Below are 25,430 nucleotides of genomic sequence, written 5' to 3'. Positions count from 1 at the left end.
ACAATTCAGTAGCGTTAAGTTCACTCACATGATTGTGCAACCATCATCACCGTCCATCTCCAGAACTATTTCATCTTCTCCACCTGAAACTCTGTACAGATTGACCACTAACTCCCCATCCCCCTCTCTCAGTCTCTGGCAACCACCCTTCTACTTTGTGTCTCTATGAACTTGACTACTCTGAATACCTCGTATGAAAGTGAAAGTTGCTCAGTCATGTCTGACTCTTAGTGACCGCATGGACTGTGCTGTCCATGGAATTCTCCAGGCCAGAATACTGGAGTGGGTAGCCTTTCCCTTCTCCAGGGGATCTTCCCAACCCAGGAATCGAACCCAGGTCTCTCGCATTGCAGGTGGATTCTTTACCAGCTGAGCCACACAGGAAGCGCAAGAATACTGGAAAGGGTAGCCTATCCCTTCTCCACCGGATCTTCCTGACCCAGGAATCAAACTGGGGTCTCCTGCTTTGCAGGCAGATTCTTTACCAACTGAGCTACCAGGGAAGCCCATATCTCATATAGGTGGGATCATAGAATATTTGTCCTTCTGTGACTAGTTTTTTTGACTTAGTAAAATGATTTCAAGGTTCACCCGTGTTGTACCATGTGATAGAATTTCTTTCCTTTCAAGGCTGAATAATAGCCTGTTGTGTGTAAAAACCATATTATGTTTATCCATTCATCTGTCAATGGACACTTGGGCTAGTGTGAATAATGCAGCTATGAACATGAGGGTATGAATATCTGTTGAAGCCCTGCTTCCATCTTTTGGGTTCTATATGTAGAACACAGAAGTTTTTCATTTCCATTAAACTCATTCATTGATTTCTTGCAGACAGAAATTGCCTTTTACGGTTCCACATTAGCCTGGGGCTATGTGAGATCCAGCCTCCTATGCGCTGTTCAGAGATCTCATGTGGATCACTCTTTTCTCATTTGTTTCCAACCTTTCTGGGCTTCTGGATTAGTTTCTCCCTGTTGGTTTTCCAGGTTTGGAAACATTCCCAGGGAAGCCACTGACTAACCTAAAGCAGGGTTTCCACCTTCTCAGGTGCTGGGATGGGCATGAATGGTCGGTGCTTGCGAAGAAGATGGGGTCCTCTGGCTTCAGGCTGTCCCAGAGGTCAGGCCACCGGGCCCTCTCTTTTATGACAATCTGAGTGCAGTCCAGGCATTCAGATAAGGGGCTGCTCAGATTCTGGTTGCACACCAATCCTTTAAAGACACAAAGCAAACAGTAACCGCACACCTTGTTTTCCATCTATCCTTGCCTCCTAAACTCTAACCTATTGGGTTACAATTAAAATTTACTATCCAGTTTTATTCTCACAGACTTCAACTAAATTATCGAACCATCTGGTGAATAAAGAAACTCTTGTTTCAGCGTGCCATTTGCTTAGGAGGTGGGGGCGGCAAGCTACAGAGGGGAATTGTTCTGGATACTTTTTACCAAGATACTTCACTTCCTTCTCCTCTTCATAAAATTGGGGAGAAAATGCCTACTTTCTGCCCCTGGACACTGTGCCAATGCATTAGGTACCTTGGATCAGTGAAAACAGCCAAGGGAGGAGAGGCAGGTAATAAAACTGCTGCTGTTTAAGTGCATTCTGTGTGTGCCAAGCACTTTACATACATTATCTTATTTAATGTTCATAAAACATTATGACATAGGCACTCATATTCTCATTTTATAGATGAGGCAGTAGAGCCCAGAGGTGACAGAGTCTTCCTCCATGTACGAGTCTGTTAGTCTCTCTGATTTCATATGCTTGCGGCTACAGGGATGCTCTTTCTCTGCAGGTCGCTTTGCTGAATCTTCCTGCTGGGGGCCCTGGCCTTGTTGCCTGGAAGGAGCACGCAGCCAGGGCAGGGAGTCCAGAGCCAGTCCTTACCCTCCTCCCCCTCCTCCCCTATGCTTGGCTCCCCTGTCCTCCTCCGAAGGCACCTCAGCTCCAGGAGGCCCGGCATAGGGGGCACTTGGAGCTGGCTGTCAGTCACCGCCCCCCACCCAAGGCCCAGGGGTAGGATACACTGGCCAAGGATGCAGAGGATGGCCAGGGACTAGGAGCCAAACAAGCTGGGGTTTGGCAGTGCAGCCCTGCCCTCCACCAGCTGCCTGGCCTTGAGAAACCGCAGTGGCTTCCCTGAGAGGCGGCTATAAGGGGGTCGCGACTCACCCTTGCAAGGCCACGAGAGGGCTTTGTTTGACCGATGAGTGCAATGTGCCAGAACTGTCCTTTGCACAATGCAGGAGCCTGAGAGATGGCATTATCTCTTATCATCAGGACAAATTAGAGAGATGTTGTTCTTAGGGGTCTGAAGGCGAGAGGAAGTAAAACGTCCACACGTGTGTGGGAGGGGCTATCTCGGGGCGGGGGTCAGCAGGAGACAGACAGTTGGACAGATTGAGGCCCTGCCTGATGGCACAGCGAGGTGGCTGTGTCCCCCTTGCCCTTCCTTCAAGAGCCCTGTGGAGTGTGGGCCTGGCCAGAGGTAAGCTGAGGTTGGAGACCTTGGGGAACGAGAGGGTCGCCAGGAGGAGCTATTCTGAGAGCCAGGATGAGTCCCAGGGGCCCTTGGCCAGCACCACCCTGGCTCTGGCGAGTTCCCACCTCTCCTGAGAACTGACCGGAGAGGTACCAGCCCTCCATGTACCAGCACGGCGGCAAAAGAAATACAAATGGACCCAATTTGGAAACCTGCCTGTTTCTGACCTGTGTGAGCTTCTGATGCCAAGCAGCAGGAGTTCTGTGCACATGCTTCTCTGCAGAGTTCAGGGCTCAGGGGTTCCCTCACCGAGGGACTGCATGATTCCTGGCTGACGATCGGAGGGGATGGCCTGGGTCTGACTGGACTCTGCTTCAGCCAGCACCAAGCCCCAAGCGCAGAACACAGGGCAGCACCATAAATGAGTGGCAGGAACTTTCCAGCTCTGTATCTGCCAGCCTCGTGGACCTTGGCAAACAGGGTTTCTCTGGCTGCCTCCATCCCCCCCAGTTTAAAATCCCTAGAGGGAAGCAGGATGCACTCAATAATCGACCCGTGGTCATGCCGAGGGTTTTCACATGTCTCGTTCAGCGCTCTCAGAAGCCCCAGGAGGGGGAAGAACACCATGCCGCTGCCCACTTCGTGGCCCAGCTCTGACACTTTCCTGTCTTGGGATCTTGGAAAGTTCCTTATCCTCATGGGGCCCTGTGGTAATAATGGCCCCTGCCTCATAGGATGTTGTGTGGATTACATGGTCAGTAGTTCTAAAGTATGAGGAACCGTGCTTGGCATAGATAACATCTGTATACATATTAGCTGCAGTACCTTCTTGTCACCGATAAAGGATCTGAATCTCCTAAGGGTTCTGCAATTCATAAGTGGCTGTGATGGAGTTAATGCAAGCTGGATGGACACTGAAACTGTGTCCTTTACTGCTCCATACACAACACTCCTTCCCAAGGACCTGGCATATCTACCCTCCCCCACCCCCAGGGTGCGGGGGACACATCCTTCAAGACAAGGCTTTGAAGGCGCCTCCTATGGATGCCCCCGGCCCCCAGTGCTTCCCTCCAGAGAAGAAGCTGTGCTTCATTTCTTAAATGAACTTTTTATTTTAATGGAAGCATACAGACAGAAGGCTTCCCTGGTGACTCAGATGGTAAAGAATCTGTCTGCAAATCGGGAGACCTGGGTTCGATCTCTGGGTCGGGAAGATCCCCTGGAGAAGAGAATGGCTACCCACTCCAGTATTCTTGTCTGAAGAATTCCATGGACAAAGGAGCCTGGTGGGCTACAGTCCATGGGGTCGCAAAGAGTCGGACACGACTGAGTGACTAACACACACACACACGGACAGACAGGGCAACGCACAAATTATCAGAACACAGCGCATTTTCCCCAAGTGAACACAGCCGTCAAACAGCACACAGACTGAGAAGCAGAACTTTACAGTCTCCATAAGTTCCCCTGTGCCCCCTTCCAGTCACAGCCACCCCCAGAAAACCCTTTTTCTTCCATTATTGAAAATTTTACTTTTTTTCTTTTTTTTAAACCTGGGTTTAAATGGTATCATACAGGATGCTCTCTTTCCCACCTGACTTTTTTCTTTCAATATGTTTACAAGAGTCATTCCTGTTGTTGTGAACGGCAATAGGCCCTTCATCCCTGTTGCCCTGAAGCACATCCTTGAGTAAATGCACGACAGTTCCTGGAGCTCTCTTACTGTTAGCATGACCTCTGGCCATTTCTGATTTGGGCCATGATGCGTGGTACCACCATGCCTGACCCCATGTAGCTCAGAGATGCTGCTCCCATGCCTCTCTCAGTTGCTAGCTCATGTTTGCTGAGTGGATGAGACACCCTTGCACTGATCTCCCAAATGGATGGAAGATGCAGGCAGGAAGATAAAACCCTCTTCCTCCTCCTCCTCAGCATGGAGCAAGGTCTCAGAAGGAATTCCTAGGAAAATGACAAATGCTAGAGTTAAACAGTGCCTGAGAGGCTCTTGGGCTTAAGCTTCCCCTTTTTTCAAGTGAATGAACTTGGGCCTCAGAGAAGTAAAGGAACTTGCCCAAGTTTCCATGGCGTGGCAGTGTCAGAGTACCTGTGGAGCCCAGGACTCTGAGGCCACTGATCTGTCAACAGGAACTCCAGCATCAGAGATGGGTCAGCATTAGGCCAGCCAAAGGCCTAGATTTGGTGATCCCCCAGCCAGGGGAGCGGGGATCAGAAGCCCCGACCCACTGGAGTCACCTGGCATGACCTGGAGTCACCCGGGGCTGTGATGGTGGTCTCCAGTGGCAAGGGGCCCCCTTTTCAACTCCGTACTAATGATGGCGTTCTCCCTGTCTCTGAAGACAGTGACCTGGCTTGTGGGCTGTGACACAGGTTAGGTAGGCACCTAGTATAGTGCCTGGCTCTAGATAAGGACTTGGTGGCATCAGCCACGTGGCCTGTCATGAGTGAATGGGAAGTTGGGAGGCTCCACACTGTGCACAGCCAACCCCTTGGGGTGTCCCTGGGGCTCGGCCTGCCTCACCCCGTTGTGGGAGGAAATCAAGACTCCCGCACCCCTGGGTCTCCCCTGCAGGTCCCAGGCTACCGGCAGGAGCGCGTGGAGAAAGGCCTGAAGCTCTTTGCTCAGCTCATCAACAACAAGGTGTTCCTGCTGTCCTTCATCCGCACGCTGGAGTCTCAGCGCAGCTTTTCCATGCGTGATCGCGGCAACGTGGCCTCGCTCATCATGACGGTGCTGCAGAGCAAACTGGAGTACGCCACCGACGTGCTGAAGCAGCTGCTGGCTGACCTCATCGACAAGAACCTGGAGAGCAAAAACCACCCCAAGCTACTGCTCAGGAGGTAGGATCGTGGCCTGAGTGGCCCCATACAGCCCAGCGCACTAGCTTGGCCCTTCTGTCCTCAGGAGGCCAGTGTGTATCTCCCAGGAGCAGCCAAGTCCCCCAGGGTCCGGCACTGACCTGGCCAGAGGCTGGGGTGGACCCATGCTCTCTTAGGAGAACTTGCTCCTTGTGTTGCCTGTGACTTAACCAAGCTCATCTTCTTGCCCCACGATTTTTCTTCTGCCCCTCTATTGACTCTCTATTCTCCTCCCTCTGCCGTTACATTCCCCTGATTGAGCCTCTCTACCAGAATTTTTCTCTTATGCATTCTTCAGAGGTCATTTTTCCATCCCCTCACCTTATCCATGACTGAACTTGAGTTAGGAGAGATACCCCAGGGCCTCTCTGGGCACCCACCTCACCATTTCAGGATGGCAGACTTCAGCCCCTTATAACTCGCACTGCTGTCCAGGACCAGCAACAGAAGCTTGACCCAGAGCTTGGTGGAAATGCAGAACCTCAGGTCAGCCCCACACCTACTGGATCACAATCAGCATTTTAGTGAGGAACCTAGGGGATCTGAATGTGTATTAAAGTTCGAGAAGCACTGGTCCAGTCCGCGTTTTGAGTTCAAGGTCTTTATTGGCGACTTGCCTGATGCAACACAGCAGGTATTTCCTGGTATCTGCTGTGAGTTCTGCTAGTTCCAGGTCCACCTCTTGAAAGCGTGGGATGCCTCATCCTTGACACTGTTTGGAATCTTCATGGTCATGTGTGCAGATATAACCATATACCGTGGCCTTGCCTTGTAGGAAACAGAGATCCTCTGCCTCTGTCTGTTGTTGTTCAGTCACTAAGTGGTGTCCAGCCCTTTTGTGACCCCATGGACTGTAGCCCACCAGGCTTCTCTGTCCATGGAATTTCCCAGGCAAGAATATTGGAGTGGGTTGCCTTTCTTTCTCCAAGGGATATTCCTGACCCAGGGATCGACCCCATGTCTCCTGCATTGGCAGGCAGATTCTTTGCCACTGAGGCACCAGGGGCTTCCATTCAAATTGTCCATGCACTTGAAGACCATTTCTCCTCCAGGCTATTATTCCATTGCCTTTAGCCTTTGCATAGATGAAGTTGGAACCTGGCCCTCCCCCACATCAAGCTATGATGTCCAGCCCTCTGCCTGGACCACCCCGCTTATCCCCTGCCTCTGCCTGGCCCCTGCCTTCCATCCTTGGTCTCTGAGCGGGAGGCAGGGCTTCCCACTCAGTCCAGTGGGTAGTCTTGGCTTTGTGAAGTATTTACTTCTGGCTTTTTCCTGGTGCAGTGGGCATTTGCCAGGCACAGCTCCAAAAGGTTGCTCCATATAGGCACAATCATACAGCTTTAGAAGCAGCAAGGTAGATTATTTTGCTTTTTTGTTTTACTTTCACCATGCAGCCACCCACTGGCATAATTCTAGGGTTGCCACCGCCCTCCAGAACTCCCACCAACAACTTACTGGCGAGGTCTCGCTCTGGATCCGTGTGTCTCCTGCTCTTGTCTTCCTCTGGCTCTCTCCCAGATGCTCTCTCTCCCTCCTGCTCTCCTGCGTCTCCTTTTCTTCTTCTTGTCCTTGGCCGCCCTCCTCCTTTCAACAGTCTTCCTTCTTCTCAGCTTCATTTAGTGCTGGCAGCTGTCCAACCGCCTGAGAGTTGAGGTGTTAGTATCTTTTGGCAACTGCCTCTTTCAACTCTATCCAGACATACCTGATAGATCGCTTTCTCTCTGGAACTGGCCACACTCCTACTGCAAGTTTGAATGTAGTTTTTCTCTTAAGTGAATGCAACCGAAAGTGTCCTTTAGTTGGTCATGCTGCTGTGATGTTCTCACTTCCCAAAGTTAAAAAAAAAAAAAAAAAATGGGTTTGGATAGTAGCATGAAAGATGCAAATTAGACTCAAGAATGAAATTGCTATCATTGCAAATAAAACTCTAGAAAGGCTCCCAGGAGAAGTTCCAAAGAACATGGAAGCCTTTTAAATAGGACAATTTGGGTATCTATTGGAATGAGCTAAGATTCCAGCTCCCTGTTACTACCTACTCTGGAACCGTTTGGCTTAGGGGATGGGCTCAGTCTAGTCTATCTGGCCTTTTTTCATGACCCATGTGCCCTGTCACCTTCTTTTCCATCCCCAGCCAAATGAGTATCTCAGGGGTTCTTTTTTCTTTTCTTAATCTAAGGAACACACCTATCTTATAAATTTTTCTAAGGTGATTGTCAGTGTGATAGCTATGAGCCATAGGTGACTATTTAAATCTAAGTTAAAGTAAATAAAATAAAAAATTCGGCCTCTCCCCATTTCAAGTCCTCTATGACTGGAGGCTACCAAGTTGGACAACACAGAAAGTGCTCTTCAATAGTTGGACATGATGCTCTGGCATATTCTCACAGAAACTCACTGGGAAGCCTACACCCAGGAAGTTATCTCCCAGCTTGGTAGGCAAAACTTATCTTATTAATTATCTTAATCATTATGATGTGTCTAGGAGTTTGTGGAACTCAGGTATCCCTTCTTGTTGTTCAGTTGCTCAGTCATGCCCGACTTTGCCATCATATGGACTGTAGCACACCAGGCTTCCCTGTCCTTCACTATCTCCAGGAATTTGCTCAAACTCATGTTCATTGAGTTGATGATGCCATCCAACCATCTTATCCCATCGCCCTCTTCACCTCCTGCTTTCAATCATTCCAAGCGTCAGAGTCTTTTCCAATGAGTCGGCTCTTTGCATCAGGTGGCCAAAGTATTGGAGTTTCCAGGTATCCCTTACGGTCTTAAGATTTCTGAAAGCCTTAAGCAGCAAGATCCAAGTAGACTCATCCTGCCCTCCTGCCCTTGAGGTCTGACCAGCTGCCTCTGTCTCTGTCTTGCTCTGTTGGGTCCCTCCGTGACTGCTGCCAGGACTGAATCGGTAGCTGAGAAGATGTTGACCAACTGGTTCACTTTCCTGCTCTACAAGTTCCTCAAGGTATGACTGGATGCGGGAGGGGATCTCTGGGCCTGCCTCAGCTTCCCCACCAGCCTGGGCACCAACCTGCAAGCTCCCAAGTTCACAGATGTCAGGGCCTGGCTCCTAGAATCCCACTGAGAAATGGTGTTTCCCTCATCATTGTTATGGAGGGAGCAGGCTCCTGACCATTTCAAGAGACAGAGCCCACAGTCAGGCCTGGCTTGAGAGGCACGGTCCCCACTTTCTCCCAGATGAGGGGAGATGAGCTCTAAGAAGACCCTTGCATTCCCATTTCAAGCTGAAGACAGTTCACCCCTTCTTTTCCTCTTGCTCTCCTCCTGCCTTGGCCCCCGCTTCTGACTTACTGATGCTGATGAGGGCCCTGGACAGGTACAGAAGCACATGTGGTGGCTGTTAAACTGCAGATGTGACTGGGAGGCGGAAGAGCTGCTTGGCCTCCAATTACTGACCTGTAAGGAATTCACGCCACCAAGGACTGACCTCTGTCCCTTGATGGGGCAGCAGAGAATGCAGGGTGCAGGGGGAAGCTGGGAGAGGGACAGACAGGGGCATGGGGCCAGAAACATGAAGAGAGGGCTCTAGAACAGAAATGGGAAAGAGCAAGAGGGGGAGCAGAAGAGAATCAAGACAGAGACGTGGAAAGCAGCCCCTTGGAGAGACAGAGGCCATGGGAGGCCAGGCTCCGCACATCTGGGGTCCTCCCAGCACAGCTCTCCTCCATGTGCAGGAGTGCGCCGGGGAGCCCCTCTTCTCGCTGTTCTGCGCTATCAAGCAGCAGATGGAGAAGGGGCCCATTGATGCCATCACGGGCGAGGCCCGCTACTCCCTGAGTGAGGACAAGCTCATCCGCCAGCAGATCGACTACAAGACCCTGGTAAGCCAGCCTCCCAGCTCCTCCCCTTGACTCTGGTCCCACCCTGGTCCTTTGTAGCCCAGGGGATGCTGCGAATGCTGACAAGCGCCTCCAGGGTACCCACTGCACAGGGCCAGCCTGGTCTTCCCCCTGTGCATGGCACCACCCCGACTTCCTCATCCCACCACACCAGGGGAACAGTGGCTCAGACATATCTGAGCAACAGCCAGACCTACGTACTTCCAGGCTGGTACCCTGTATTGTGAAGTGGTAACCCCTTGCCAAGAGCTGGCTGAGTGTGAGCCCAAGGAATGACGCTTTCTCAACAGTTCTCCCAGTGGAGAATCCACGCTTTGTAGATCAGTTCCAAACAGGTAGCAGGTAGAATATGAAGGAGAGGAAGCCAGAAATGGTTGTTCTTGGTCCCGAAGCCCACACTTGCATGACTCAGGCTGTAGGATGGGATGCTAGGCTGATCTGTCGGTTTAAGGTGTGTGTCCAGGGAACAGATGGATACCTGTATCCACCCTCAGTCAAGCTTACACTCCCTTTCATGCTAGAAACAGTTGTCCCCACAAAGCTCAGCACTTAGGAGCACGTGGTTTGGAACCAGGCAGACCTAGATTGGAGCCCTGATTCCTTCTGACCAGCCAGGGGATTTGGGGCGTGACTCTTAAAAAAAAAATCTCTGAGTTTGGGGTTTTTAGCTGAAAAAATAGGATAATAATAAAACAGGGATAATGGCACTGTTTACCTCCCAGAGCTGTCCAGAACAAGGAGTGTGATCAGGTGTATAAAGCCCTGAGCCCAGGGTCAAGGCTCCCCATTGCTGGCTCATGTGAGTCCTGCTTCTCTTTCCCCCATGACTGTCTGCTGGTGCCCACTCTCTTTCCAGGCCAGAGAGCTCACTCTTGGACTTTTCTGGGAGAGAGCTCTGATCTCCCACCAGGCCTTCTCCAGGAAAGAGGAAAGAAGGTAAAAGAAGTGAGTGAAAGTCACTCAGTCGTGTCTGACTCTTTGCGACTCCGTGGACTATACAGTCCATGGAATTCTCCAGGCCAGAATACTGGAGTGGGTAGCCTTTGCCTTCTCCAGGGGATCTTCCCAACCCAGGGATCAAACCCAGGTCTCCCGCATTGCAGGCGGATTCTTTACCAGCTAAGCCACAAGGGAAGCTTGGAGTGAGAAAAAGAGATAAACAATAGCCGTGGAAGGTGGTACATGAAGGGAGCACAGGAATGGAGGTGGAAGAGACAGAAATGGACAGAGAATGTTGTTCAGTTGCAAGTTGTGTCCAATTCTTTATGGCCCCATGGACTGCAATACGCCAAGCTTCCCTGCCCTTCACTATATCCCAGAGTTTGCTCAAATTCATGTCCATTGAGTCAGTGATACCATCCAACCATCTTATCCTCTGTTGCCCCCTTCTCCTCTTGCCCTTATTCCTTCCCAGCATCAGGGTCTTTTCCAATGAGTCAGTTCTCTCTTCAGGTGGCCAAAGTTTTGGAGCTTCAGCAACAGTTCTTCCAATGAGTATTCAGGGTTGATTTCCTTTAGGATTGACTGGTTTTATCTCCTTGCTATCCAAGGGACTCTCAAGAGTCTTCTTCAGCACCACAATTTGAAAACATCAATTCTTTAGCGTTCAGCCTTCTTTATGGTCCAACTCTCACATCCAGTTGAACCATAAAGAAGGACAGAGAATAGACGAGTTTAAAATGCACTTATCAGGAGATGAGATACACAACAGCCTGAGGCAAGGCAGAACTGGGCAGAAGCCCTGAGCCGAGGATGAATCCCAGACCCCGAGGCCAGCTGGGGACATCTCCCGGCCATGCTGAACACAGCTGATCCTGCTGGCTGGCAGTGATGCAACCATGATGCACCTGCCCACTCCATCCTCAGAGGGCCCTGGGGATCCCAACATGCATCTCAACAGATCTGCCAGGATTGGCTCAGTTGACAAGGCTTCGGGGCAGCCATATCTAAGTGAGGGCCCAGCTTCCTTGCTGTCGTGGTGTGCTCCAGGGGAGAGTTAGAGTCTCTGATTAAAATGGGAAAGGGAAAAGAGAAAAAAAAAACAAAATCTTCCAAAAATAGAGACCTGAATAGATTTCTTAATGAGCTAAAAAAACTACTGTTGAAATGTCTCCTGCCTGGTCTCTCCCTCTCAGCTCCCTTTCTTTCCCATCTCATCAGCAGTTCCCCAGTATTGAAGCCAACACAATGAGTTGTAATAACACTGTGTCCCCAAATTGCAGCATCTTTTATACCAGAGGCCAAGCTATTGTTAGCACAACCAGCTTGGTTGCAGATGACTTGACTTCAAGAGATTGTGAGGAAATTGGAGTGGGTCAGGGAAGCGCATCCACTGAGGTAGAAACACTTGGGGAAGAGGCACTGTGAGGGAAGGGGAAGGAAATTGCAACTGTCTTGCCCAGAGAAAAAAAATGGCTGCTGGGAGATTCAATAGCCACCCTTAGGCCTGTGACAGGAAACCCCGTCCTGTGGATGGGGGAGCAGCCTGGTCGTTGGTGAGGAGGGGTCAGGAAGAAAGTGTGTTAGCAGCGGACAGGGCTGACCTGAGAATCGAGATGAAGGGGTCAAATAAAGTCCAGGACATCCTAGAATTCAGCATGGCTGGAAGAGCCCAGGGCACTGTGAGCCAACTGATGGTAACCTTGTGCTGAGTGAGACAGGTGCCGGGAGGCTCGGCAAGCTTCACTTGACAGTCAGATGCACCTCCTCCGTGCTGAGTGATGAATTAGACTGAACTTAGACTAGCAGGCCTAGGACCCTGCTGCTGGGAGTGCCAAGAGCCTAGCTGGGAGCCCGCTGGAGTGCTGGGTGCTCACCTGGGAGCCTGCCTGAAAGCAGAGTCTTAGGCCCGGTTCTCCACCTCCCGAGTCAGAATCTGCATTTTAACAGAACCCTTTAGTAATGTGGGCTTCCCTGGTGGGTCAGATGGTAAAGAATCTGCCTGCAATGCAGGAGACCTGGGTTTGCTCCCTGGGTCGGGAAGATCTCCTGGAGAAAGGAACAGCTACCCACTCCAGTATTCTGGCGTGGAGAATTCCATGGACAGAGAAGCCTGATGGGCTACAGCCCATGAGTCGTAAAGAGTCAGACACAACTGAGCAACTAACACTTTATAACCATTTTAGTGATCCTAGTCACAGGAATGTTTGAGAAGCAATGACCTAGCAGAACAAACCTCAGGCAGTTTGCTCTGAAATAGCCCAGAGGCATGGGCATGGGGAAGGGAACTTTTGGGGGAGCTGGGGCTTGGCCTGTGACTGGGAACCCTGTCCCTCGATGGGCCCACTACTGCCTCTCCAGATGCCCTGAAGCACTCTACAAAGCTGTTCCTGTGGGGCCACCATGAACTCCAAGGGCAAGCAGAAATGTTGAGATGGGGGCGCGGGGGTGGGGGGCAAACTCAGGTGGCAGCCTCTGCCTCGTGGTCTCGCAGCCGGAATAAAGCTGTGATGTTGCCTGGGGAGATCAACTTCCCCCCTCCCAAGCAGCCCAGAGCACAGGAGCCCAGGGCATCCCAGAGCAGCACAGATGGCCAGGCTGTGCTTGACCACTGAAGGGGCCCGGAGAGGGGCCCAGAAGGCTCTTGGAAGGGAATGGTTTGGAGAGCACACGCAGGAGGGGTGCGTGGCCCAGAGTTCCTTCCACCATTGTTTTCAATTTAAGACATTTTGAGGGTGAGAGTTTGGTTTTATAGATTTAGGAGGTTTTCTTCTTCTTAATGGAATAAGCATGTTCCGGTTTGAGCTCACAGCAGTCTGGTCGCTAATGAAAGGCAGGCATCCAGGGGCCAGGGTTCTGATTGCCACCACATGGAGCAGGAGGGGGTGGGGGAAGGAAGGCTGTTGTCTGAATCTGCGAACCAGACATGCAGTTGGGAAATGGTTGCGGGGTTGGGGGGGAGGGTGGTATGCAGTGAAAGTTCTGAGGAGGAAACGCAGAGAGGGCGCAGGTCACAGGGTCAGGCAGACGGTGTGGGAGCCCAGAATGGCAACTTGACAGCACCTGTGACCCACAGCACCCAGCCCGACCAGCTCTGGACCCCCACCCCCCGCCCCCACACACAAGGATTCCACAATCTCCCCATGTAGAGAGAAACCCATGCTGAGAACAGCAAGAGATGCATAGCTGTTAGAAATGGTCCAGAACATTTTAAAGGAAAAAGTATAGCTTGATGATTTATGTAGAGTCTTGATTTACCCGACTAGTTCCAAAAAGAGAACTTGAGGTCCTGAGCCAGAGTGGCCTCCTCCCGCAACACTAGGTTTCAGGTTCGGAGCCAGGACGGGCTTGCGGGTGGCCGGAACCTGCAGTTTTTAGAGGGCGTCTTTTTATTTTTTAAAGATCACATTAAGCTTCTTACAGATTGTCCAACCTCCAATCAGCCTGGAACCCGCACAAAAATCAAAGCACATGAAATCTTTGGAGAAAGGAGCCAGCTTCCCATTAGAGTGTGAGAGACAGTGATGAGAAAGATAGACTGACACACAGGGATGGGGCAGGGGTCTCAGAGGAGGGTGAGGGTCTGACGGGTGTACGTGGAGATGGTGCCTAGGGCATGTGTGTGAGACAGTGGGGCATGCAGTGGTGTCCATTCTCAGACACATTGCCCCTCGCTGCCTCCTCCTGCTCGGACATCGCTCCCTTTGATAAATCAGGGTTTTAATGGAGTCTGTTCTGACAAGGAATTAAATACACAGCTCCTACTCCTGCAGTGGCACAGAAGCCATGGTACCTTCCTATTGCTTGCAGGGACGGGAAGGGAAAAGGGCTTAGCTGGGGTCTCCCCACCCTACTCCAGTCCAACCCACAGAGATGGGAGCCCATCAGGAGAGGACCCTGAGCTGCTGCTGGCAATTCCCAGGTCCTCCATGCTGCCCTCCCCACGCGCCTCCTCTCCCCACCCCACCAGGTCCTGAGCTGTGTCAACCCCGACAACGCCAACAGTCCCGAGGTCCCAGTGAAGATCCTCAACTGCGACACCATTACTCAGGTCAAGGAGAAGATTCTGGATGCCATCTTCAAGAATGTGCCCTGCTCCCACCGGCCCAAAGCTGCAGACATGGACCTAGGTGAGTAAGCAGCCCACCTAGGAGGCTGTCCTGTGGCTGGTCAGAAGCCCCTCCTAACCACCAGTGGAGCCAGGGTGCACAGAGCAGGTATGCATGGCCCCCGGGAGCCCAGGGGCTGCCTCTTCATGGCCACTTAGTGAGAAATAAGCAGAGAAGGGACCACAGTCTGCTGGAGATCTGACTGCCTCTGGGGTCTTTTGAGCAGCAGAGGGGTGGCAGTGGAGGTGTCATGCCTGCAGCAAAGAGGATTTAGTCTGAATCCGCGTGGCCCAAGGTCTTGCCACCACCTTCTCTGTGCCCCCAGGCCTTTCCCTTTGCCTCTGTGCTGTGCCTCTAATTTTTGCTGACCACCGAAAGCAGGAGGGATCTAGGTCAGTGATGGAGGAAGGATAGAGAAAAATGAGATATGACAGCCTACCGTGGAGCAGGGTGACATTTTATTTGAATGTTCCGTGAATAGATCGCATAGCCTATATAAACAAGGGCTTGCCACATAGGGCCAGCTGAACTTAGATCCAGTTACAGCTTGCCTGAGTGTTTAATAAGACACTCAGTGACCTGGGGAAATCCTAGTGGGGAGCCCCAGGCTCCACAGAGGCCAGGGCTGAAGAGAGGCAGTTTGGCATCATGGATCAGCATCGCACGTGCCTGAGTTTGGGTCCTGGTTCCATTGAGTTCTATGTAACCTTGGTCTAGTTACTTAACCTTTCTGTGCCTTAGTTTCCTTGCCTATAAAATGGAGATAAATAATAGTGCCTGCCTCATTGTAAGAATTAAAGGAGAGGATGCATATAGAAGCCTTTAATGCACTGCCTGGTCCATAGCACCTCCCAGGAAGTATTGGCCACTATTATTACTGATGATGAAGATAATACTGGTGAGGAAATGGTATGTGTATGTTTGTTGATCCTGGGCATGGAGGGAAAGGTGTCTATGTGTGTACGTGGTTGAGTCTGGAAATTCATGGCAACATAGAGGGGAGAAGACCTCCAGAGGCCCCTAATGCATCCATCTGGCCTCTAAGCTGGCTTCAGCTAAGCCATCCAAGGCAGATGGGCATCTGTGCTATTTTCTAAAATCCACGGGGAATTTTCATCCCTCCCACTGCCTCACCACCTCCCCCCCAAATTCTGATGCCTAAAGACTCGGGATCAGGAACTTCATTCACCTCAATTCTTACTGCTTCCCTTCCCCCCCGCCCCCTGCCCCCCGGCACCTCTCCTCTTGGTTGGCTCTTGGCAGGATGTGTTTGGCCCTGTGCCTGGAGCTTGGCAGCCCAGAGAGAGAGACTGGCCGAGCACATTCTTCCCTTCCCTTTGGAACTGTCTCTGTGTATGTTGTTTCTTGGACAAGGAGGAAGCATCTGTGAGATCCTGAGGGTAGAGGGTACCAGGCGACTGTGTCCCCAGCGCTGGTCCCTAGAGTTGGAGTGGCCATTTGTGTCTGTGTGGGGGGGAGTCTGCTGCCAGGAAGATCCCACAGACTGATGGAGTCAAAGGCTCTCTTATAGAACCAATGGGAGAGAAGATAGTGCCTGGGAAGGAAGACCCCCATGTCCCTAACCCCAAACAATTAAGTGGGCTGCTCAACAGTGGGTCTGCCAGGGAGAAATGAGTTTACTAGGGTCACCAGGTAGTACTCACCATGCTTTTTACTCATCTGTGAGAGCCATGGCTTGTCAGTCCTCATCTGCAATATGGGTGGGAGGAGAGCCCTGGCCTAGCAGGACCAAGAGGAGAAACTATTACAAGAACCTTTATCTTCACGCTGGAAGGTGAGTTTCAAAAGCTTGTGCCTTAGTTTAGAACATAGTGAGAGCTCACTGGGTGGGTGCAGACAGAACCCTGTACTTCTGGTGCTTGAGAATGGGCTGATCTCCTATGGGGAAGAGAAACCATGTCATGGCTGGTAGATAGATATTGCTGAGGACCAACCATCCCCACCTGGAAGCCACACATACAGAGCTTAGGAGGGGGAGGGGCTGCTCTTAACTTTAGAACGTTTGTTGGGTGCAAGACTAGCAAAGCAGATTGTTGATGAAAGGATGTAATGAATCTGGAGTGGAAGCAGCAGTATCCAAAGCAGCCACAGCCACTTCCTGCCATCCACTTCCTGCTATTTACTTCCTGCCATCCACTTCCTGTTGTCCACTTCCTGCCATCCACCATGAGTGAAGGAAGCCTGAGGGCTGTGCAGCAAACAGGGCCTGCCCAAGAGTTGCTACTCTCTCAAGCTAGAAGCTGCTCAGGCCAGGGGCATGGTGCTCACCAGGTCCCAAGAGGGCAAAGGAGCCATCTTTCTCATCACAGGAGCTGCTGGGAAAGACGCAGGATCGCTGGATGGACGAGGCCTCACAGAAGGCAGGGTAAAGGGGAGAAACCAAAGGAAGGAGACAATTTGAGCATCTGTGGCCTTGTCCTCCTGGGGAAGTGGCGTCATATTGAACTTCTCACAAAGGCTTCCCGTGATGGATGCTCTCCTGTGGAATTTCCTTCTTTTCTATTAAGTGCAGGGTCTGGAGCTGTCCCTGCAACTCTGGTCTTTCTACCAAAGCCAGATTCCATAACAAATAGAATAGGGCCTCCTCAGAGACCCAAATGCTTCTTCCACAAGATTTGCTTCCACTTAGTTGCATGGCCCCCGCGGGGAGAGAGAGGCAAGGCAAGTTTTTCCCATTGTGTAAGTGAAAGTGCTTTGAAAGCCTGAAAGCAGTTTACAAATATAAGGTGAGATTGTTATAAAAAATTCATCTGTGCCAAAGGGGCACATGGGCTTCCCCAGTGGCTCAGCAGTAAAGAATCTGCCTGCTATGCAGAAGATGCAGGCAGGAGACGTGAGTGGGATCCCTGGGTTGGGAAGATCCCCTAAAGAAAGGAAATGGCAACCCTCTTCAGTATTCTTACCTGGAAAATCCCAATCCATGGGGTCACAAAAGAGTCAGACGCAACTGGACAACTAAACAACAACAGCAACAAAGGGACACATAGCATGTAGGCACAGAGAAGTCTCTGAGCCACATGCATTGGAGGCAAGACAGCCAAGCATACCCCTCCACTTCATTTCCCTCCATGCTACCTCTTCCCATAGCTGAGGGCATTGGGCAAAGACTGCCCTCCCCCTGGCAAGGCATGGACATCTGTCCCAGGCCAGCTTCGAAGGAAGCAAAGACATTTTAAACCACCTCTGTAATTACCCCAAATACATCCAGCCCCAACCTCTTCCCCCTGCCTTTCATCATCACTGTGGCGCCTGGCCTGGCCTAGTCCCCCATTCCCAACACTTCTGTTCATTGTTCCTGGGACTGAAGCTCTCCTACCCTGCCCACTCCACCAGCTTCTCCAGGCATTGAGGAGCCAAGATGGGGAACTGTATTAGCCAGCATTCTCCAGAGAAGCAGAACCAATGGGATGGGATATGTTTATATAGAGAAAAGCTTATTTGAAGGAATTGGTTCATGCAATTATAGAGGATTTCATTAATAATGGACCAGGAGGAATCTGTTTGGGCTAGAATAATGGAATACCATAGCCTGCTTGGCTTACAAACAACAGAAAATAATTTCTCACAATTCTGGCAGCTGAGAAGTCCAAGATCAAGGTGTCAGCAGATTTAGTGTCCAGTGAGAACCCACTTCCTGGTTCATAGATGGCCATCCTCTTATTGGGACTATTTGTGACAGAAAATGGGCAAGACAACATGTGCTCAGTCACTCAATCATGTCCAACTCTTTGTAGCCCCATGAACTGTAGCCCACCAGGCTCCTCTGCTCAGGGGATTTTCCAGGCAAGAGTATTGGAGTGGGTTGCCATTTTCTTCTCCGGGGAGCATTCTGGGATCCTCTTTACAAAGGCACTAATCTCATTCATGAGGGCTCCACCCTTATGAACTCAGACACCCTCCAAAGACCCCACCTCTAAATGCCATCTCATTGAGGATTAGGAATCAACGTATGAATTCTGGGGGGATACAAACATTCAGTGTCTAGCGTCAAGGCTGGTAAGTCCAAAATATATAGGGAAGGCCAGCAGGCTGGAGACCCAGGGAAGAGCCATGTTACAGTTCAAAGGCATCTGCTGCAGAATTCCCTCCTGCTCAGGGGAGGTCAATCTTTTGTTCTACTCAGCCCTTCACCTAATTAGAAAAGGTCCACCTGCATTATGGAGGGCAGTTCTCTTTACTCAAAGCCAACCAATTTAAATATTAATGTCATCCAAAAACACCCTCACAGAAACATCCAGAATAATTTTTGACCAGCTATCTGGGTGGGTACTGTGGCCCAGACAAGTTGACATATGATAGAACTAACCATTGTAAGAGTCAAAGCAAAGGACACAGAACCTGCCTTTCTTTCAGTCTCTTGGAATCTAGGGAAGGGAAGATATCCCAGGGCAGAAGTTAAGGACTATGCTGGGGCAAGTGGGCCTTGGAAGCTTTGAAAGCACAGTGCTAGGGCTCCCCACTTTGTTATATGTGAGGCCATCCTCGCCAAGTTAATGCCCCTTTCCACCCACAGGTATTGGTTATAGATACTCCCTTATACTGGACTTCAGTGGTGGCTCAGTGATAAAGAATCTGCCTGCCAATGTAGGATCCCTGGGTCGGGAAGATCTCCTGGAGAAGGTCATGGCAACCTGCTCCAGTATTCTTGCTGGGAAATCCCATGGACAGAAGATCTTGGTGGGCTACCATCCATGGGGTCACAGAGTCGGACACGACTGAGCGACTAAATAAACCACAACCCTGTTACACCACCAAACTCCTCAACCAACGTATCATAAGAGCCTGCCCTGGGGAAATGCCTGGCACAGAGGGAGCCACACGGCTAGGAGTTCCTCACTTCTTTGCACTGTAGCAGGAGGCTAGACACTGCTCTTTCTGAGCCAAGGGACTCTTTGTCTCCTCTCTTCACTCCCCAGAGGACATAATTGATGCCATTCTGTTCCACTGCACAGGAGGAGACTCTAGCTCAGAGAGGCACAGAGCCTGGGCCCTGGTCACATATCAGGAAGTGGAGAGAACACCACTCCCTTCCCACACAACCTCCTCCACAAGCCATGACCTCCCAATTCCTCTGGTTTAATGCAAATGCCCCATCAATAGCCCCGGAACTCTGCCACCCCTTCTGTCTGAAAGGGTATATTTTTTTCAAATAAGTAATTCCTGTATGCAACAAGAAGATACACTATCTTCTGAGTGAAATATAAAGAGTTCACAGCAGCTGTCGCCCCAGTTTGCATTTTCCGCTGTACCTGATGGGAAGGACAGATAAAGATAATGGGATTTTTTTTTCTTTTTTATTTCACCTCCCTCTCTCCCTGAAAGGTGGAAGTATAACAAATTGGATTGTGAGTGTATCTGTCCATTGTGCTTGGAGCCTGGAGTAGGGCTGGGGGCTGCAGGCAGAGCTGTGAAGAGGTCAGAGCCAGCAGTTTTCCCTCAGTGACGTGTATATGAATACCTGGGTTACCTTTCCTACCTGTGTCACCTTTCCTCCTTCCAGCCGCCCATCCCTTGCCTCTTAACTCTTCTTTGACACAGCACAGCCTGGCACACCACCCTGGAGCACCACCAGAGCCTCCATATTATTCCATGTTCAAGAATATCCACTAAGCTCTAGCTCACCTCTCTTAAATCTAGTAGCAGAGCACAGCTCGCTTTTTCCGTTAGCTCTCCAGACTTCCCTAAAGCGACAACTAGCTGGTGCACAGCCCTTTACAGTTTGCAAAGACCTAGGGCCTTGAAAGTAGATGGCACTGTTCGATTTAGGGATTTCTTCTTTTAAACACCACGCTTCTTAGTTCACTTATTTTATATTTTAGAACTTGCTCTCACCATAAAATTATTCCTCTATTAACAAATTGTATTTAGATGGCACCCTCTCCCATTCCTGAGTCAATTTCCCAATTATTTGTGTTGACACCGATTTTGTTCTGGCCTCTCCCTCCTCTTCTCCAAAGCTGCTCCCTCCCACAGTTTGGAGTGGCTGGGTGCCGAGGGCATCCGGGCTCCCTGCCAGGTGTTCTCCTTGGGGCTCACCTGCACACAGGTGTGCAGCAGTAGAGTTGTCTCTCCTCCTCTAGCCTTCTGCTGGGGACCCTGCAGGCTGGCATGTGCACCTGCTGAGACCCTGCTCAGCGCCCGGTGGGGAGGAAAGGCAGCCTGGGGTGGGAGTGCACGCAGCTAGTTCTGAAGTTGGTTCCCTGTGGATCAGAAGGGTTGACTCAGCCAGTTCTAACCAGCCTGGTGGGCACCTCCTTCATCCCTCCAGCTCACCTCCTCCTGAAGCTTCCTGTGATGGGGTCTGAGGAGAGAGGCCGATGCAAAGACTGGACTGGGGGCCAGGGCTGGCAGAGTTTGGTGGCTGCAGAGCCTTAGGGTGTGAAATGAGGTACTTGTGTGAGTGTGTATGTGCGTGTATGTGTGCATGTGTGTGACTGTGCATGCGTGTGTGTGCACCCGTCTGCATGCACACCATGAGGCCCTGAGCTAGTGAGGGGATCGTGCTTCCTGGGGGGGTTTCCCTCTCTGAGTGATACCGGCTGGTGGGTGGGGGACCTTCCAGGAGCCAGACCAGTGATGTACTGCTGCCAGTGTTTCCTCCAGGGTTGGCCTGCAGATAAACCGCTCCTTCCTCTCCACCTCAGCTCCCTATTGTTCCTCCAGACACCTTCTCAGAAATGCGAGGGCACCCCATGCTGCTCCCACCCCTTCTTCTCCAAAAACCTCCAGGTACCATCCTATCTCCTGAGCATCCCACCCCACCCCACCCCCGCCTTTGGTCAGGTCCCCCCCCTTCTTGGGCAGGGCTCCCCCACCCCTTTTCATCCACCCCCATCTCTGGTTTTCCAGCTCAACCCTAGATGCCTTAGACACCACACTAAGATATTAGTAAGGTCATGGTATTCCAGACCTTTCTTAACTCAGTTCCGAACTTCCTTCCTTCCCACAAGGACTCAACCTCATGGATCCCTAGAAGTGTCACAGTAGTGGCACCTGTGGACCAGAACACCTCCCCAGCCCCCCCCCCAATACCCCTCTATCCTCCCCCTTTTCTGGCTCTGATCACCCGGTCCTGTGCGCCTTTGTTTTCCTGCATAGCCTTCCACACAGAGGCCTTCAGGGGTCAGGGCTTTCGTGTTAGGAAGTTTTCTTGCTTACCTGTGTAATGTCCTGCCAGCACAGTGCCTAGCAGCACACCATGGGCACTCAGTTTTGAGTGAGTGAGGCTAGAGCTTTAAGACTTTCTGGATGTGAATTCTCACCGTGGTGGCCGTAGGAGATGCCTCCTGTGTCCTAGTCTGGGGGAAGCAGGGAGATGGCCTGGTCCAGCATGGGCATGGTGAGGAGTCCCTGTCTCGGGATTCACTGGGACCATCACCAAGCTCACATCATTTGGTGCCTTGAGGCATTTTCCAGTCTCACTGTGCCCCGTGGGCAGGCGAAGCTGTCCGGGCAGCTGGACATTCATCCAGAGGACACTGGCCATTGGCCCAGCTGTCACTTTGCCCCTCAGCTGTTCTAACAGGGTCACCTGGTACACAGCAAGGTATGGACACAAAAGAGAGATATTTTTAGTGCTGTTTTCACAGGCAAGACAGAAGGAGCCTATTTGGTGGAAAGAATGCTGAACCTGGGATGAGGAGACCTGGATTCTGTTGATTTCCATTACTGTTATTAGGACTAAGCCTATGTTGAATATGCAGAAGTACCCAGAGCACAAAATTAGATATGCCCTTGCTCGGGGGCCTCGTGACCTGACCGGCCACCCACACTGCCAAGGACACCAGACCTGAAGACGGCAGGCCTGCCTCACCCTCAACCGGTCCACCTGCCCTTTGGGCTCTCGACCCCTGGGTAGGGATGAGGGTTCATGAAGCCAGCCATGCAGTTTGCGGGGTGGACTCTTCCCGGGGCAGAGAGAAGCCAGCAGCTTTGATCTTTGACGTTGGCTGTTCCTGGTCGCAGTGTGAGCTCCACGGCCCCTACCTCTGTCAAGAGCAGATCTTGAAGGAGCACAGGAGCATTCCAGAAAGCAGAGCCTTCCCTGCTGGATTTTCTTGAGATACCCCATGGTGATTCTGGGGAAAGAGAGGCCCCAGCTGGTCTGGATATGGGGTTTCAGAAAAGGAAGGAAAAGAGTGACATGGAAATGAAGTGTGTTCAGGTCACAGGTGCACTTAAGGACCCTGGGCAGAGAAGAGTGAGATTGAGGGATGGATTTAGCCCACTTATATCACTCGGTGCCAGGGACTCCCTGCCCTCTTGTTGCATCCACAGTCTTCCATTCCGGCTCTTCTTCCTTGCATGTCCCAGGGATGGAGCCGCCGACACTGGGCTCCGATATTTCTGGGGTTCATTCTTCAGGATTGGTTTGGAGATGGGACAGAGGTTTTCACTTTTTCACCTTTCTGATATTTCAAGGGGAAAAAGCACACAGCATTTTTCCTGTAGGAGGAGAATAAAATAGCAGGCTTGAGAGATCTAAGAGAGCTTCCCTCGTGGCTCAAACGGTAAAGAGTCTGCCTGCAATGCAGGAGACCTAGCTTCAATGCCTTGGTCAGGATCTCCAGGAGAAGGGACTGGCTACCCACTCCAGTATTCTTGCCTGGAGAATTCCACGGACAGAGAAGCCTGGTGGGCTACAGTCCATGGGGTCGCAACGAGGTCAGACACTACTGAGCCACTGACACTTCACTTCACTCGAGAGATCTAAAAGCAGGACTAAGTATTCTCCAGCTTTCTACCATCATATTGGCGTTTGGAGGAACATTCTTAACTTTTTGAGATAATTGCCAAAAAGACAATATTTGTTGCCTCCCTGCTGCCCACTGGCACCCCACCAGAGGCAAGGGCTGGGCTGGCAGGACCAACAGACAGGACACCTCTTCTGACAGCCCCTAAACATGTGACTAAGTACTGACGTCAGTGATGAGCAGGCTTCATGCTGCCCTTGACCATCCTGCTTCCCGCTGCATATCATCACTGACCACAAGCCTCAGCCAGCGTAGAAGGCATGTAACCCCATCCGCATGGACTTGATTTTGTGGAGGTGGAAGTGCTGTGTCCCACTGGGATTCCTGGAGCTCAGAGTCTGGAGTTGAGGGGAGGCAGCTACCCACCAGCATCCCAGTGTGGCCACAGCCCAGGTTCCAGTCCAGCCATCACTGTCCCTCCTCCACACTCCCAACACTTGAGTGGCTCACACACGTGGTGGGCACCATGCTACAGAGCTCCAAGTCACAGTGACCTCCAGGTCTGCCTTCCCAACCTGCTTCTTTAATTTCCCAGTTGTAAAACTGGAAGAACGAGTGATAATCATTCCAGAGAACTTTCACTTTGGCGGTGAATGTGCCCAGCTGAGCTTCTGGAGGGCAGCTCTTCCTTTGTCCCAGGTTCTAACAGCTTGGCTCACAGTTGACCTGGTACTTTAGCTTGCTGTCTGCCCACCGTGGAGCAGCAACTTATGGGCAGAAAATCCTTTCACTGCTTGGAAAATAAGCCACCGTTACTCACTCACTTACTCTTTCTCCTCTTTCATCTATTCATCTATTTCACTCTTTTCACTTATGAATTATTCATGTAATAAATACTTATCAGGTACTTACTGTGTCCCAGGTGCTGGCTAGCCGTGCTGGTGGGCATCTGGTGGCATCAGTTTTGTATTCCCAAGGACAAGCCATCATCCCTTGGCTGCCCTGGGGAGGAGAAGGATGGCCACATTGTGCCCTACATTTTTTCAGTTGAGGGCAGAGAGGCAGACTGACTTTGATTTGCTTACATAATTGCTGGACATGATTCAGAGCCAGGGCTGCTGCATAGGGCCACACAGGCTGCACACTGCACAACTTCAGGGCAGTTGTATAGCGGAGGAATTCTGCATCTGGCTCCAGAATTAAGTCACCAGCTGTCACTGCTTGGTCCCCCAGGTGGTTTGGTTTGTTCACAAACCCCCTGAGAGGTGCTACAGAACCATCGGCAAGGGAGCCAGTACACACCAGCAAGCTGGCCTTCGGGGGGTACCTTCCCCACTTAATCCTGGCCAGCCCCACAGCCTCTTCAGTGAAGCCTAGTCCTCCTCCCTCCTCCTCCTGCTCCTCCTCCGCCTGGCCAGGGGACTTAGTGTCCAGAGCTGGGCCCCTGTTCCTCTTCCGGCTCCCATGTGGGGCATGCAGAGCACTGCCTGCCTTCTGGGTCCCCACCCATGTGTTCTCCTCTGACTTAATGGCCTGGCATCGTTCACAAGGCAAGAGGGGAGACCCGTGAGGCTTTATCATCCAGAACCATTTATCTTTGTGCAACTGCGACAACGCATGCCCCTGCCTTATCCTTGGCCCAGGCTGGTCTTCAGTTCAGTTCAGTCATTCAGTCCTGTCTGACTCTTTGCGACCCCATGGACTGCAGCACGCCAGGCTTCCCCGTCCATCACACTGGAGTCCAACTGCATGTATCTGCTGCCTCACCAACTGGGAGATTTTCTGCTTATTTTGCCCCAGCCACTCAAAAAACATGTGCCCATACATACCTGCATAAAATCTAAAACAAAAAAACCCACAACAGACAACATGACAACAAACAAACAAAATGCTGCTGACCAGGTGCCCTGGTGGGGCATCTCCCCTTTTATATACCACCCCACCTGCCCTGGAGACCCTCACCACCATGATCGAGTCCAGCCATGCCATCAACAGCACTAAGTGACAGATGGTCCCCAGAGACCTCTGGAGCTCCTCCACTCCAGTGAACTCATGTGGCACCATCGTGTTTCCATTCCTGGGGCAGCCCATCGCTACAAGAAGCTCTAAACCAGGCAGCAGACAAGCCCAGGAGCTGGAGGCATAGACGTGGCTGTTAGGAACATCTCTGTTCCTGCTGAAGGCAGGCAGCTCCCTTCCTGGTCCTGATTCTCGTCTATAGCACTGGCAGCACTTGGCCTGCCAAGTGTACAAGGCAGGAAAGAATCAGTCATGGTCCCTCAGCCTGGATGAGAGTGAATAGAGGAGGGAAGCCGAAATGTGTGTCTGCAGAGCCATAGTAAAAACTCCAAGGCGGGGTTAGACCAGGACTGTGGGTAACTCACGCCAGCCCCCATCCACAGGCCGCAAAAACCCGGTGCTCTCACCCGTTTCAGAATCTCAGCA

At 51.4% G+C, this 25,430-nt stretch overlaps 1 protein-coding gene across 1 annotated transcript in view; it reads left to right on the top strand.

Annotated features, from left to right (window-relative positions):
- The window catches only part of PLXNA4 (plexin A4), a 648,412-nt gene that overhangs the window by 601,984 nt on the left and 20,998 nt on the right, over positions 1-25,430 (top strand). Inside the window, exons 24-27 of the mRNA XM_081532910.1 lie at positions 5,077-5,345; positions 8,262-8,328; positions 9,059-9,205; positions 14,133-14,292. Coding sequence (XP_081389036.1) covers positions 5,077-5,345; positions 8,262-8,328; positions 9,059-9,205; positions 14,133-14,292 — 643 coding nt within the window. The remainder of the gene's footprint in view (positions 1-5,076; positions 5,346-8,261; positions 8,329-9,058; positions 9,206-14,132; positions 14,293-25,430) is intronic.

The sequence above is a fragment of the Giraffa tippelskirchi genome, chromosome 10 (genome assembly GCF_054371585.1).
Source record: "Giraffa tippelskirchi isolate mGirTip1 chromosome 10, T2T-mGirTip1v1.2.pri, whole genome shotgun sequence".
In the NCBI taxonomy this organism is placed as follows: domain Eukaryota; kingdom Metazoa; phylum Chordata; class Mammalia; order Artiodactyla; family Giraffidae; genus Giraffa; species Giraffa tippelskirchi.
This window is presented reverse-complemented; position numbering and strand designations above follow the sequence as displayed.